This window comes from Rhea americana, unplaced genomic scaffold (genome assembly GCF_003343005.1).
Source record: "Rhea americana isolate MKP2758 unplaced genomic scaffold, rheAme1 scaffold_102, whole genome shotgun sequence".
In the NCBI taxonomy this organism is placed as follows: domain Eukaryota; kingdom Metazoa; phylum Chordata; class Aves; order Rheiformes; family Rheidae; genus Rhea; species Rhea americana.
Window position 1 is genome coordinate 3,080,719 of NW_028185062.1, and position 15,540 is coordinate 3,096,258.

The window sequence follows — 15,540 nt, forward strand, 5'->3', positions numbered from 1 at the left end:
CAAAGAAAACTGAGACAAATAGTTGAAGCCAGATCTCCTGAAGTACTTCCCTGCACCTTTCACCATAACTTGTCTTTCATCCACTGTGCTTCTGCTGCGATTTCCCTGTTTTTTCCAGTCTAGGATACTTGCTCAGTTGTTTGATAGTGATGAAAAGGCAAACTCCTGCTGTTGGCAGGGTCCCCTTGCTTCCATAAAGGAAGACCATAGGAAGGYCATCAAGTGATCCAGATGCTGAGGTCTACAAGAGTCCTAGAGTTTTCTCTGGGTTCTCTCTTGAGGGAATTTGTGTTAATGGCTGTCCCCTTCCTTTTTCCCTTAGTCTGGGTTGGAGAGTCCTGCTTGGTCCTGCAGCCTGGGGTCCTCTTCTGCTTCAGTTCTGTATGTACCCTGTCTGATAGGGCCTGTGGAGTTTGTGTGCTGAGGGCCCTTAAGGAAGGGGCAGAGGAAAGAGTGAATGTCATAAACATCTCCCCTGGTACTTTTTTGTCAGTTGCATACTACAGGGCTGAAAACTCACCGAAGATAGAGGGGAAAGCTTTTTAGTTCACACTTCTAATGATACCTGGAGAGCTTTTTGGCCATTGCCATCCTCCTCCTCCCTTTTGCGAGCTCTTTGACYGTTTGAGATTCACAGGGAAATATAGCAGACTTTGCTTTGTCTCTTCTAGCATAGGGCAAAAATGGCCTTTTTTTTCCCTTTTCTCTTCTGTTTTTCCATAAAGCTTGCTTTCTTGTAGAGAAGATAGAATTTTTGGAGGAATTGAGTATTTCCCATGTGGAAAATACCTGTTCCTCATCTTGAGTGCCTTGCTCTCATTGCTTCCTGGAGGCTAGGAGAACCCCTGCTGGTGCTGGCATGCATGCCCTTTCCCTGTTTAGAAAGGGAAATAGATTTGCTCTGAGCTCCCTGTGATTGTGAAACCAACAGGTCAAAGCTCAGAAAGTATGTCTGTGCAGGCACTAGTGACTGCTGACTTAGTCTCAGTCAATGTGGAAGTGGCATTGAATGCAAACGTGAATTCTACACTCTGCCAAATCAGTGCTCCAAGCTATTGCTGAGGAGGTTGTATTCAGAGAGGTAGTGGGAGATATGTTTGGGTCTCCTCTTTACACTGCTGCAGCTTGTGTATTGAATATGCCTGCAGTTAAAATGAGTTTTCTGTGCTTCTGAGCAAAGAAATTAAGCTATCTAAACAATTACATTTCCAGAAAAACATTGTGGTGGCAGCCAACAAAGTCTCAAGTAAAGTGACAGCTGTGTCATTCTCAGAGGACTGCAGTTACTTTGTCACTGCTGGAAATCGGCATATCAAGTTCTGGTACCTAGATGACAGCAAAACCTCCAAGGTGAGAGAAACTGCCAAGCTATGAGCAGATACTTTTATCTTACAGCRGTGTGGATTTTGCTGTGGGAACTGGGAACCCTTTATTTTCCTGGGATTCAAGGCTGACTCTCAATCTCTGGCACTCAAGCCTCAGTCTCCCCATGAACTGGTGGCAATTGCATGCTGCAGTGGTACGAAAAGCTTGCTGTATGTGCTGGGGCAGGCGTATGGTTCCTAGAGTTGCACAGGAGCTTGTTTGTTCTTTAGTAGTTATGCAAATCAAAAAAAATGCAGTCATTGAGCTTCTTGCAGCACAGAGATTGGGAGAACTGTTTGATGTGGGTGTGAGCATCTGAAAAGGCTATGGTTATTCTTTTGAAGTGTCAGCTAAAGGCTTTAACCCTTTAGCCGGTGGCTTCTGCTCTTGGGCATCAGATATTTATTTCACATATGCTTGTTTTTCTGGGTGCTCATAAGCAGAAGTTGCTGCTTCATGCTTGGACCCTGCCCTCCTTTGGCATTTGATATAAGTAACAGATTGGCCATGGAAGCATTACTCTTCCTGTGGTTGATCTGGTGTSTCTCAGTCCTGTGTTTGAAAGTCAATTTTGGTAGCGCACGTATAGTTTTGTTCCATTGACTTGCTAATACTGATCATCTCAATACACACTGCAGCCTGTGAGTGTGTGGCAGATAAAACCTGTCACCACCTCTCTTCGTACTCTGCAGCTCTCTTTATTTGACCTACTTCTGCCCTAAAGGTTTGGTGTTCCATTAATGTTCCATTAATGTCTGTCTGGAGTGCTGGGCTCTGTTCGTAACAAGTTGTTTTTTTGTTGGCAGGTTAATGCCACGGTCCCCTTGCTAGGTCGCTCAGGGTTGCTTGGGGAACTGAGGAACAACTTCTTYGCAGATGTGGCATGTGGAAGGGGCAAGAAAGCAGACAGCACTTTCTGTATCACATCTTCAGGCCTGTTGTGTGAATTCAATGAAAAAAGACTGCTGGACAAGTGGGTGGAGTTGAGGGTGAGTCTTGAGTCCTCCTGTCCTGCAATGTTAGTGCCTGTTGAAACAGAGCAGGAGCAATAGTAAGTGCATTCAGAGAGCACAAGCCAGCCAGCCAGCACTGAAAGTTATTGACTCTGAGGAGAATTTGGGCTTCTGCCACTTCGTGATTTATACTGGTTGGGAGGCTAGACAGAAATGCCATTGCCTCTTTGCAAAGGGATTTTATTAATCCCTGAGGCTCTTCTATTCTCAAGCTTTAGTGTTACAGCTACTGCCCTTCTGGCAAAGCAGTGTCCTGATGTAGCCTGCACAAGTAGGAATGTTAGAAAGATTCTGATCTCTCTCCTCTTTGCAGTATGTTGCTTGGCTTGTGCATCTCAAATGCAACTTCCCAATTTAGCAGTGGGTTTGCCAATTGTAAACTACTAACTTGGCCTGTAGTTAAGACTTCAACAGAGTGTTTTCCTTTCAATTGAGTGCAAGACGTTCACCTGAAAGGATCCAGAGCGTTGAAACCAAGACAAAATATTTCTACACTTTCTTTCAAGTGAAATGCTTCTTCTTTTCTTTCCTTTCTTCTCTAAAATCTGCCTTTCACTCTTGCTCAGAATACAGACAGCTTCACAGTAAGTTTGAMAAAGTTTTGCATTCAACCTATCCACTTGTCACCACGCTCCATTTTCTACCATTTTCTACCATTTGTACAAATCCCAGTGGGAGGGGGGAGAAAATCATTTTTTCCTTTCTTGTCTCCTTGTGACAAGTAAGGTATTGGTGTGGTAGTACAGGGTGCAGTGCTGCTTCCCTGCCAGTGGTACCAAATGTCAGAGGAAAAAAAAAAAAAAAAAAAAAAAAGTTCAGAATGAGACTCAGCTGGAGTAAATGTGTTGCTGTGCTGACATCCCCTGGCAAGAGTGGCTTTATGTCAGCAGGGGAGCTGGCCTTTGGAGCTCATTCCTYAGCCACTTGGAATCTGCAGTGAATCTTGGCCAGGAAGCTCCTCAGAAAGGAAATTGGGACTTCTAGGCTTTTCCTTACTCCAGGGGGCTCCACTTCACTTCACTCAGCTCTTCTGACCATGATTCCTTTGTTTGTCAATTTGCTGTTTTCTCTGCCGTGTGTTTGGCGACTTTTGAAGAGWGTGTGTGTTGTTCACTAGCGTTCTTGTGTGCTATGTCCTCCTCAGACCACGGTGGCAAACTGCATCTCTGTGAATCATGACTACATCTTCTGTGGCTGCGCTGATGGCACTGTGCGGATTTTTAACCCCCTGAACCTTCACTTCGTCACCACGCTGCCAAAGCCGCATTTCTTGGGAACGGATATCGCAAGTGTGACTGAGGCCAGGTATTGTGGAGAGGGTGAAAGGTAGCAAAGGAGACTTCTGTGGGTTAGAAGTGATCGCCAGACTTTTGACATCTAGAGTGTGCTCTTTCTGTGGATTAAAATTAGCAGCATGTGGCAGATCTCCCTGGGCTGTCACAAGATGGCCCCACATCGCTGGGCTGCAACCCAAAGCTGGTTGCTGGGCAATATCCTGCTCCTTATCCTTTTGGGATCACCCATTTCTGGCAACCTTTTAATATTGATTGCGAAGGATAAGCAGACAGTGTACAGGATATTGTGGCACACTTCAGCTGCTCTTGTGCATATCCTTGCTTAATTAACATGGTAAAGGCTGTGAAGATTCTCCTCCATAACAATAAAACAATATTAGTAAGAAATGCCCAGGCTTTCATGCAGAATTTTTTCAAGGGCTCTCTTGCAGTCATTTATGGACTCAAATATCCTATTATTGTCCACAATCTTTCTCCTCCCTCTGTCTTGTGCATTTTGTTTTCTTGTTTTCCTCCCTTCATCTGTTATCTTCTGCCTTGACTCTCTTTCCCATCTTCTAAGATAGATAATGTGGTTTTCATAAAGTTCTGTCTGTCAACTTTTTGAGGCTTTTGTTGGAGAAAACCCTTCATGCATTTCTGTTTGCAAATAGTAGAAGTGGGGAAAGGAATCCAAAGGCATGTGTTCACCAGCCATTGTTCTAGTGGATTCCCCTGTCTACAGGAATGCACTATTTTTAATTGTGTTCCAACAGACTTTCTCTAAACTTTTGAAGGAGAAACTTGAGGGAGAAGTGCAAACAGTGTGCTGTATAGCCTTCCTCTGGAGGATCGGTAGAAGGGGATGATAATGCAGTGAGGGAGCTGGGGAAAGAAACTGTTTTCCTCAATTTAGTGTTACCAGTTTTAGTGCTAAGTTAAACAATCGTGTATTCTGGCCCTTTAAAAGTACTCTCTGCTGTTCCCATATGTGTCAGTCAAGCATAGATATTCATGTGATTAAGCATGCCTTTGTACAGCTGATTACAATCTTAACAGCATTTTTTATTTCTAAGGAAGCTGGAAAACACAGAACTCCTTATTATCTCTATGCATGCCAGAGCCTCTATGTGGGATGCCAGTCACCCATAATGAGCTGCCCACAACTGTATTAATAACTTGATTTTTTTTAAAATAGGATCTGGGCTGTACTCTTCTGTCCCTCAAAACTCTGCACTTGCTGAAGCAGGGTTTGCAGCTGTCTGGTGTACTGCATGCACTTCGGACCTCATCCCTAGATTGCCATTAGTCTTTTTTAGTTACTTGCTCTCAACACTGGCAGTCTAGCTATAATTGCCTACTTCAATGCTGTTAGCAGTGTTGTGGGCTCAGATCAAGAGAATAGCTCCTACTCTACATGTCTAGAGGCAGGACTCAACAGAGGATCCCTGCAGAGGAGATCTTGGGTTCATATCATGTGACCTAGGTCTAACCTGGGAAAATAGGAGTTTCCTTGTTTTTGTGGAGTTCCTCTGTTCTTTAAATTTGCCACAGAGAGCTTGCGGACCATACCCATCTGCAATTGCTCATCGCATGAGCTGCTCCAGGCAGCACCAAGCTGGCCAGTGGGGGGGTGCGTGGGGGGGGGGTGGGAAGGCATGTCAGATGGGCATCAGCTGAAGTAAATCATTCCTTTATCTATTGTGCTGGTGTGCTCCTAACTTTCCAATGCTAGCGACTGCTCCTATTCTTCCCCTTGGCTCCATGACAGAGCATTTCCTGTGATTAACTGCAATCAGCATGTAAAAGATAGGAGCCACCAGAAGATGATCCTCCTTTCCCTTTGTTTTGAGATCACTGTTTGACCTGGATTTTGCCACCTGCTTATGCAGTGGTAAATGATGATGACCTCCAGTGATGGCCAAGTGTCCTCTTTAATCCTTCAGGGAGAGTCAAATGTCTGTCTGTGGTTGGACTCTGGGTTGTACAGCAAGGAGAATGAATTTTACGCTGGCATGTTCAGGCCTCTCATGGGACTTCTTGCTGCAATAATTGTTCAACAGGCAGGTCTTCGCAGCCAGCCTTCTCTCGCTCTGCTTCTGTGGCACAGTGTATTGCTCACCTGGCCATCCCCTTTTGAAGAATCTGAGTTCTCATGCTTGACCTCCTTGCCCTGACTCCAACAGGGCACAAGTTAACTAAGCTGTTGTTCTCTCTTTGCACAGTCGTCTTTTCTCTGGTATGGCTGATGCAAAGTATCCAGACACGATTGCCCTGACCTTTGACCCCACCAACCAGTGGCTTTCCTGCGTCTACAACGACCACAGCCTATATGTGTGGGATGTCAAAGACCCAAAGAAAGTAGGCAAGGTGTACTCCGCTTTGTACCACTCTTCCTGTGTATGGAACATTGAGGTAATGACAGATGGGAATGTTGCCTGCAGATATGAATGTTGGATTATGGGTTATGGTTGTGGAAATCATCTGAAGAACTGTCAAATTTGAATGCAAACACTTACTGCCAAGAGAGAGAAGGAGAGAGGGTCAACTTGAGTTAGTTTCTTTGGTTAGTGTGGTTGTTATGTGGCTTGGTCTGGAGCTGGCAGCAGTTCTTTGGCTGCACAGCAGTGGTCGACCAAATACTGAGATACTGTGTTACTGAAAAAAATATCCMAGTATCAGAAAGGTGAGAGGTGGGAGAAGGGGCAGAACTGGACAAAACTGGGTGCAGCRGCTTCTTGCACAAAATGCCCAAGATTTTATTATTGTCCTCAAAGTGTTTGAGGTCTGTGGTGAGCAAGTGTTCCAAAGTCAAAGAAATGAAACAAATGATAAGACCTCAACTCCAATYTCTTTTAGCCTGTTTATCAGGGTATCCTTCATTAGCCTGTCAAATGATTGTTGCCATCCAGTCTGTCCAGCTGGCTTTCTTTCAGGATAGAGGGAAGAAAAGGAGCTACAGGAAACTATGTCCTAACAGTGGTCAGAAAAAGGAGAACTGGAAAGAAAGGAGGAAGATGTTGAGGACTCTTCTTAAACATTTTTTTAATTGCATTTCTCCCCTTTTCTCCTGGATTATAAACCCTCAGTAGGGTTTGAAAGTCTCAAACAATAGTGCAAGGTTGTTATTGCATGGTTGTTGAGGTGCTCTCTTTGAACTATTAAACACAAAGGATGCTGGCTTATTGCAGGCTTCTTAAAGGAGTGCCCTACGCTCAGGGAACCTCAGCCGGCATTTGTTTGAAGCAAGTATGAAGCTCTTGCTTGCAAGCAGGTTTTCATCAGGAGAGTTCCGGCTACCTCTGACCTTTGCAAAACAGAGGACAGCTTTCATCTGCTTTTATTTTGAAACTTGCTACTGAGCTAGAATGCCAGGTGCAGGAGTGTCTCATTCAGGGTTTGATTTTACCTGACCTTAGATATATCCAGAGGTGAAGGACAACAATCAGTCGTGCCTGCCCCCTGGTTCCTTCATCACCTGTTCATCTGACAACACCATTCGTCTGTGGAACACCGAGAGCTCCAACATTCATGGCACAGCACTGCACCGCAACATCCTCAGCAACGTAAGAATCCAGGCTTTGATCACTTCCTTGCCCTGGGGAATACTGTCTGTCGTGCACAAGTATTCTTAAGTTAAGCTTCAAACTATTTAGTGTTTATAAATTAACACATACTTCTCTGTAAAGAGTGCAGAAGTCTGGCAAGACATGTGGACCTAAGGAAGGATAAAGGGAGTATTAGGTCTAAAGACAGTGTCTGAAATGGCCTTTGGACTGTTGCTTTTTCCAAAACCACCCAAGGATTCACCAAGCTCAGACTTTTCCAAAGTGGCTCATGCTATATGCTTCAAGAGGGTGGTTTCTCTCAGTCTCTGTAATGTGTAATCACTTTAAGRCTTGTTTGGAAAAGATATACTAAATGAGATAAAGGTTGGATGAGAAGAAATTTAAACTCACTTCATCTGTATAAGAGTTAGGATACTTACACAGTCAATGATTGTCTCTTGATGTTTGCTGATAGTGTCTGCTGTCAGTTGTTTTGGAAGACCTATGGGCATGGCAGCTCTGACCTGCGCTTTCTCAGCAATCTGCTCATGGTGGAAAAAAGCTCCTGCGTTCCTTGCCAGAGAGTTTTTAAAAGGCATAGGCTGTCTTCGATGTTCCCTAAAAGTCTTCTAAATACCTGCCCTGGCTCCTGTTATGTTGTAGTCACTAGTTGTAGAGCCTGACTCAGTGCTTGTCTCTGTGAGGTTAGCTTCCAGAATCAAGGGAAATCTCTTGCRAGAATGATTGTGAGACACAGCTGTGCAACTTTCCTCCTATGATATGTAGAGGCTGAGTGCTTGCTCCCAGCCAAAAGATGCCACCAATTGCACARTTACTGCCAGCAAGAGTATACTTTGCCAGGAGTCCAGTTTCTAAGGGGGTTGCTTTGCTTTAATAACTAGTTAATATTTCTGTGTATTGTGTCTGCAGGACTTGATGAAAATCATCTATGTAGATGATAACACTCAGGTACTTCTGGATACTGATTACAACTCGGGCGGGAGTGCRGACAAAGCTGATGCACAAGTGATGGACACGAAGGTGGGGATACGCACTGTGTGTGTGAGCCCCAGTGGGGAGCACCTGGCCTCAGGGGACAGGATAGGTACTCTCAGGTAATCTCACAGAGCTTCTTGGGCAGGGTGAGGGCTGAGTGGATATGAAACTCAAAACTAGATCTTGCTAGTTTCATTAAGCACACTGCAATCTGTYGTGTTCTGCCTTAGGATTTATGAGTTGCAGTCTTTGAGGGAAATGCTGAAGGTGGAAGCTCATGACTCTGAGATTCTATGTCTGGAGTACTCCAAACCTGACACAGGTAAATGCAATTGAACTTCTTTCCTTTTGCATATGAATGTAGTGTTAAACAACTTGGAATGTGCAGGCATCATATGTCAGAGCTTTCCAGTGGAGAAATACTCTTGAATTTCAGAGCAGACTTGTAGCATTGTACTCRTAGAGCCAGACTTTGAAATAGACTTCTTTCTCATACTCTTTCATGGAGTATCATAGGTGGAGACTGAGACTTGTTCTGTCTATTGTTGTGGCATGAAATCCAGAGGCATTTCACTTTGTTCATGCGGTTAGCTGTGGCAGAATGTTTTGCCCCTAAGGTTTCTTGGGAAGCTGTCTTAAAATGGTGATTGGAAGAGCAAATAATTTTTTTAGTGAAGGTCTCTTTACTGAAAAACCCTCTTTAWTTTTTGACAGGATTAAAGCTGTTAGCCTCAGCCAGTCGGGATAGATTGATCCATGTTTTGGATGCTGGAAAGGACTACAGCCTGCAGCAGACCCTGGATGAACATTCCTCTTCCATCACTGCTGTGAAGTTTGCAGGTAGGAAATTGTGACCTTCCTCCAAAGTTGGATTTCAGCACTGCTGCTGTTCCACTGTTACTGTAAATTAATTTTAACTGCTTAAACCCTAGGGTAGGCCAGGCTGAAGCTGCCACTGCTTTTTTGTCATCCTCTGTGGTTGCAATCCTAGAAGAAGGTGATATTTGAAGATACTTGCCACCTTTTCTCTTTTGTTTTTACCCTCTCCTTCTCTCTGCCCCCACTCAAATCACTCTCCTGGTTGAAGTTCCCAATATTTCTTCAGAAAACTGTTTTCTGTATTGATTCACTCCCTTTATTTGATATCAGGTGGCTACATCCAGTTCTCATCTCAGTGAGGAGAACAGTGGAGCAGGATCATCTTCAAAAATTGTCTGTTTCAGGATTGACTGATCAGAAGTACATTTGTCACTGCAGACCAGTATTAGACTGTTCATTCTTCCTAATGGAGCATAGTGCTGCCCCAGTGCTCAGAGTTACTACTGGAGGTCAAAGACATTAGTGTGGTATGCTGTACCATTGCCAGGGAGCAGCAAGGACTAGCTGTTCCACATGGGAAGGGAAGCCAGGAACTGAGGGTGACAAGAGAGCAGGTGGCAGAAGCAGTGATCTCACTGTGAGAGGCAGTCCCATAGTACCCGAACAAAGTGGAGCAGATCAGTTCTAGTCACAACAACCAGGCAAATCTGCAGTGATGAGACAGGACCAACATCAAACCAGGAAGACAAGTGAGCAAGTCAAGGTCAGGATCAGGTTCAGGGATAGTAGCCCTGGTCAGCCACAATCAGAGATCACCATGCAAGTCCATAGTGATTAGGCAGGTCTGAGTTCAAATCAGGAGGCTGAGTTCATCCAGAGCAGCTGRGTACCTGCTCAGGCACAGTTATGGCTGCAGTGCTGCCACAATACATAGCTCAAGCTGGGCCCAAGAATGAGCCTCAGTTTAAGCAGCTCTCAAATGAAAAGCCGGGACCTTGCTGAGGCTTCTTAATTATTTGGAGGAGCCTCCTTTGAGGTTTTTTTCAGCTTTTTCTCAAGGACCTCCAAGGCCAGTCAAGCTCTGACAGCTTTGTCTTATCAGTGAGCTGGCTTGAAAGCAGCCAGCTAAAGTCCTAGGAGGTGGGGGTGTGCCCTGAAGGACCTGGCAGCTAAGACCAGTGTGCTAGTCTGTGGGCTAAATGCTCTAAGTGGGTACAATGACTTATGTGATATTGAATCCACTTTCATTGTGTTGACTTTTATCAGGTTTAGCTTTGCTGAAGGAGCAGATTGGTTAGAAGAGTGCTTGGGGAGAAGGAGAGCCTGACCCTTCAGCAAGAAAGTGCATCAAGAAACACATCATTGACTTAGAGGACTGGGAAGCGCCTGTTGTCTATTTTCAGCTCATACTCAGCGTGAAACTGCTTTTTTTTCTGTCACATTGCTAAGAAGTGTTCTAGGGTGAAGAGAACAGGAACATAGTGCTGGGGAAGAAGGCATAATTATATTCCCATCCGTTGCATGAGGCCTCTTTATTAAGACCTCGTGCACTTTGAATGTTAACAAATGATATTCTTGAGAAGGGCTTCTGCTTTGCTGCAGCCTTGTGTGGTAGGAGTCAAGTCTTAGCTAATCAGAACTGGAATAAATCAACAACCATATAGATCTAAACATCTTCTTCATCTTCATACCTTTGTTCATCTTTTGGCTTCTGTCTCTTTGTTCCAGCTAATGATGGGAAAGTGCGAATGATAAGCTGTGGGGCAGACAAAAGCATCTATTTCCGCACTGCACAGAAGGTAATGTTATTAAAGTTGTTGTATACTTCTTTTAGTCATCTCTACACAAAGGAGCCACTTCAAAGGGCGGTATCAGAGTCTCTCTGAGAGTTTGCTGCTATTTAATTCTCAGTATCTCTATTGTGGCTCAGTGCAAGAGATTGCATTAGGAGAACTTGTTCTGTGAAGCATGTAGCTGCTTTCAGCTGACCTCTCTCATCAGGAGGCAATGCAGAGGACTCTTAGGATATCTGCTCCTCTTTCTCTCTGAGGGCTGTTGTAAGGAGTGATTGGAAGAGTATGGCTGGAGAGAAGAGTTCATTGTGTCTSCAGTCCTGGTTGCTCCCAGCAGGCTTCTTTAGTGGGAAGGGTTAGTTTGTGCTAGCTGCATGAGATGACTCATCTCTATCTACAAGTTTTAAATAATGGGTTAACTCCTTGGCTTTGACACAGTTTTTATCTCATACTTAGACAGGGGAAGGAGTTCAGTTTACTCGAACACATCACATTGTTAGAAAGACCACTCTATATGATATGGATGTGGACCCCAGCTGGAAATATGCTGCTATTGGTTGCCAGGACCGTAACATCAGGTTAGTTCRCTTGTCTCAAAAATATTGTTGCAGTCGTAAATGAATTGGCCAAGGCATTCCCAGCCCTCCATCATTGTTCTTCTAGGGTCTTTGCTACAGCATTTCAGTCTAATCTGCCTCACTTCAAACTCTGAAGAACGAACTCTTCTTTTTCCCTTACTGATGAAAAGCTGTGGATATGCTCGAGTGTCCATGAGACTCTCAAGCTTTTTGCTGGGTTCTTCTGTAGAGCAAGGCCTTTGTCCTGGGGACAGAGTTGTACCTGCCTAAGTACAACCCTGAGCTGTGTGACAAGAATTCCTGGCCTGTGGTAATTTTTGCCTTTAAAGGTTTGTCCAGCGAGAGGCTGTGAGTTTCTTTGAAATATCTGGGGCTGGAGGAACCTAAAACTGAACCAGGTGTGACCATCTTTTTACAAGTGGTATCATTCTGTATTCCATTTTTTTATCCATTTTTCCAATCTGTATGCCTACCTGCATCTTCAAAGCAAAGCAGGCTCTGGTCTTGTAGAAGAGTCTCTTGAAGTATGCTGCTGAGAGTTTTGGATGTATGAAAACAGGTGACATTTAACTATCTTGATGTAAATAAAGCGCTCTCAGCTCTGTCCTTTGGGTTRAAGAAGCCACAAGTTATTTTTACTATCAGGGAGGACTTGCTGGAGCTTAGTTAAGTGTCCTTTCTGCTATGTTACTGGTAGGTGTTAGTTGGTGTAACAAGGCTTTCTCTCTCCCATCTGAGTTCTCCATCAGTGCTATGGTGCTGGGCTTGTTCTTGGTTATCAGTCTAAGAATCAAACTTAACTTTTAATTCAGATAATCTACTTGGTATTTTATTGTGCAGTCTTGGGATGCTGCATTACTTCCCAGGTTGGTTGTTAAACCACTTGAATGGTTGGTGGTCGTAGTTCATAGACATTACAGCTTCACTTCCTGGAGCTTGGCCTGGTGCCTGCCCTCTCATGTGCAATGAGGCTTGGTATGAGGAGCAGAAAAGGAAAAAGATTCTGGTGGCAGGAGCCATGGAGCAGTGCATGGACATAATGAGTGATGTTATCTTATGTCTTACTAAGGGTTTTCAACATAAGCAGTGGGAAGCAGAAGAAGCTCTACAAGGGATCCCAAGGTGAAGATGGTACCCTCATCAAAGTAAGCTGTTACAAATTCACTTTCTTCTCCCTTTTCCTTTTCTCAGGTCTTCAGAGTGCAGCTTGGGGCTCAGTTAGATTGCAACAATGTTTGAACTTTTCTTGTCAGTAATTAAGAAGTGGAGTTCAAGTAATCCACTAAATAAATGTGCATTAATTTTTAAGCATATATTTTAAAATGGTCTGTTTCAGACACTGGGCTCTAAAAGCATGAACTTAATTAACAGAAATATATATATGGCTTTGTATAAAAATAAATTTGGCCAACAGCTGCTCTTAGCTGGGCAATATAAAGCATTTAACTAAAAAAGAAATAAAAATCAAATGCAGAAACTCTTCTTTTTATGTGACCAATAATACTTTTTCCCCTTATCTTGTTGCTGATTCTTTCTACCTCCATCCTTAGAGGCTGGTATTACCAGCCTCTAAGGATTCCATCAAATGAAGTGAACATTCAGAAAATATGAAACGAATGAATAAATGATGAAGCAGGTGTATAATTTTCCTCTGTCTTGTGTCTAAAGTGAGGCAAAGGTCCACACTGTGATAGCAAGTAGAACTGCATCAATATTCATCAAGAGATAATCTAGCCCATTTCCATATCACATCTCATGAAAGCCAAGGGTATTTCCCTCAAATGCTTTTGAAAATTAGAAGACTTCCTTGACACTTTCCTTATAGTTCCTTAAGTGCTTCTGGGAAGCCAAATTGCAGCTAATTCTTTCTTTACTTTCTGCTCCAGAAGAGCTCCTTCTGGGTTTCTTTATTATCTTTCTTGGGATTTATAAGCTGGAGCTGCCTATTGATCAGAGTTGGAAAAAGTTGTGAAACAGTGAAATGTCAAATGMGTTGCCAAAGATGCAAATGAAGCACTCTAAAAGTAGATTAAATTTAATTAGCAACTGCTCAGAAAAGCCCATGTTCTTCAGGCAGTGTTGGAACGCTAGACACACACAGGACTGCTCAGACAGACTCTTTTTGTATTTCCTTGTCACCTGGCTGTTCAGTATATCCTGGCCTTGGGGTAGCACACCCACTTCTACCAATACTGTGCTTTCCCTGATAAACCAGATGTGTTGAAGCTTAGTGGCTAGGAGTAATGCCAGCATATTGGCATGCAGAAGAGTTGCATTCTTGTCTTTAAAGGGGAAAGATGAATTAACATGGCCAGAAAGTGTCTCAGCTTACCAAACAAGCTGCTTTTATGTCATACTTGTTTTCACAGATCTTTTTTCTACTTTTTAAAATAAGTATTCAGCTGAGCAGGCCAGCAATACTATTGATGAGCATAAATAACTGAGTAAAAGGAAGAGAAAAGCAAACCACTGTGGTCAGTGTCACCTCTTCTGTTTCTGTACAGAAAGATAAGTTCTCTTGCTTTGTGTCTATCTAATTGCTCTTTCCCCACAGCTTTTATAAGCCAGGGCAATGAAAATGAAAAATTAGTGCTGTATTTTATTGCTCGTAAGCTCAGGTGCTTGATTACATCTTTTAAGACCACAGGTCATGAAATGTTGCTTGGAGCTGGATTTTTGTTTTTTAATATCCTTTATGTTGTTTTTTCATGAGTAGCACAAGCGGAGAATCTTTCTTTTTTTTAATGTTGCTTTATTTGTTTTTAGGACAATTATGTAACCAAGGGATTATCGTTGTCTCTGGAATTTAAACTTTTGCAGAGTGTTGTTCTGAGATCATACCATACATTACAGTTTAACAATTGGAACCTGAGCAGTGATATGTGAAGTAGAAGATACAGCAGCAAAACAAATATAACAAAAAAATTATCTAAACATCCTTCAACCTTTAAAGCAAGCACTTTCGGCTCCTTGAAGTTTTATAAAAGATAAAGCAGAATATTTGCTGTGCAGCACTGCTTTAGACCTAACAAGGCATTTGAATCGGGTTTTATTGCTTGATCCAAGATAAAACAATACAGAGATGTATATATAAACAAAACATGGGAGCTGTGAACAGTGGAGATTTGACTGTATCATCAGCAAAAATATTTTTCTGCAATGTTGAATTCTTTGTTGGTTTCTGTCCTCCAGGCTGGAGTCTTTTAATATTTTACTTAATTCTCCCTACTCTGATTTTTGAACCAGAGATAGAAGAAACTGAGTTTCACTGCAAATAAGACCCCAGTACTTAAAAGGAGATAGGAAAGAGGTTTAAAGTCTGTCCAGACTGGTGATGGTGCCTTCGTGGTCCTGATGGCATTTAATATAAGGRCCCTTATTCTCTAATAAGGTTGGAGATTAGTTTTAATAGTTTAATCATGTTGGAGGCTTTTTGTTCTGGGATGCTGAATAGCCTGGTACTAATTAGTCTTGTGGGAGCAACTTGCATTSCTGTTGACTATGACTACCTCTTGCTGTGAAGATGAGCCCGGTTCCCTGCGATGCCCAGCTGCCTCGCTGTGCGATGGTATGGGGGATTGCTTGCAGCCTTCGTCACTCTAGTGATGGATTTGTTCAAGTAGATGGATGAGGTTCTTTAAAGTGGGAAGCCAGACAACCTAAGCACTGCCAAGCAGAGGACTCTGGCATTTTACTTGGATAGACATGTTGAAACAGAAATGAAAGGTATAAACTTTCAATACAAAGTATTTTATAAAAAACAGATTTATTCTGCCCTCTGGACTGAGGGCCTAGGCAAGTACTGAGTTTTCTTCCTGTGGTGAATCTGCCACTCTTTAACATTCTGGACAATTTTTATGCAGCTTGAAGATGCTTTCTCACCAGATCTTTGTACTTCTCTTATCTCCTGAACAGGTGCAAACTGATCCATCTGGTCTTTATATTGCAACCAGTTGTTCTGACAAGAATCTCTCCATCTTCGATTTCTATTCTGGCGAGTGTGTTGCTACCATGTATGGTCACTCAGGTAGGTTACTCACTCATGTAAACTTCTGGAAATTTGTTTTCTTCCTGGTGGCTATATAGTGTATATGATATACACTATATGTATATCATATGTGTATGTAGTGTATGATAATAGTCAAAGCTTTCTC

At 43.0% G+C, this 15,540-nt stretch overlaps 1 protein-coding gene across 5 annotated transcripts in view; it reads left to right on the forward strand.

Annotated features, from left to right (window-relative positions):
- Nucleotides 1-15,540, forward strand: part of MAPKBP1 (mitogen-activated protein kinase binding protein 1) — a 102,875-nt gene that overhangs the window by 58,077 nt on the left and 29,258 nt on the right. For all 5 annotated transcript variants that reach the window (XM_085306825.1, XM_085306815.1, XM_085306841.1 and 2 more), the window contains 12 exons: nucleotides 1,213-1,350; nucleotides 2,172-2,354; nucleotides 3,523-3,683; nucleotides 5,878-6,067; nucleotides 7,072-7,218; nucleotides 8,131-8,315; nucleotides 8,427-8,518; nucleotides 8,911-9,036; nucleotides 10,744-10,814; nucleotides 11,265-11,386; nucleotides 12,456-12,531; nucleotides 15,302-15,413. In XM_085306825.1, coding sequence (XP_085162951.1) covers nucleotides 1,213-1,350; nucleotides 2,172-2,354; nucleotides 3,523-3,683; nucleotides 5,878-6,067; nucleotides 7,072-7,218; nucleotides 8,131-8,315; nucleotides 8,427-8,518; nucleotides 8,911-9,036; nucleotides 10,744-10,814; nucleotides 11,265-11,386; nucleotides 12,456-12,531; nucleotides 15,302-15,413 — 1,603 coding nt within the window. The remainder of the gene's footprint in view (nucleotides 1-1,212; nucleotides 1,351-2,171; nucleotides 2,355-3,522; nucleotides 3,684-5,877; nucleotides 6,068-7,071; nucleotides 7,219-8,130; nucleotides 8,316-8,426; nucleotides 8,519-8,910; nucleotides 9,037-10,743; nucleotides 10,815-11,264; nucleotides 11,387-12,455; nucleotides 12,532-15,301; nucleotides 15,414-15,540) is intronic.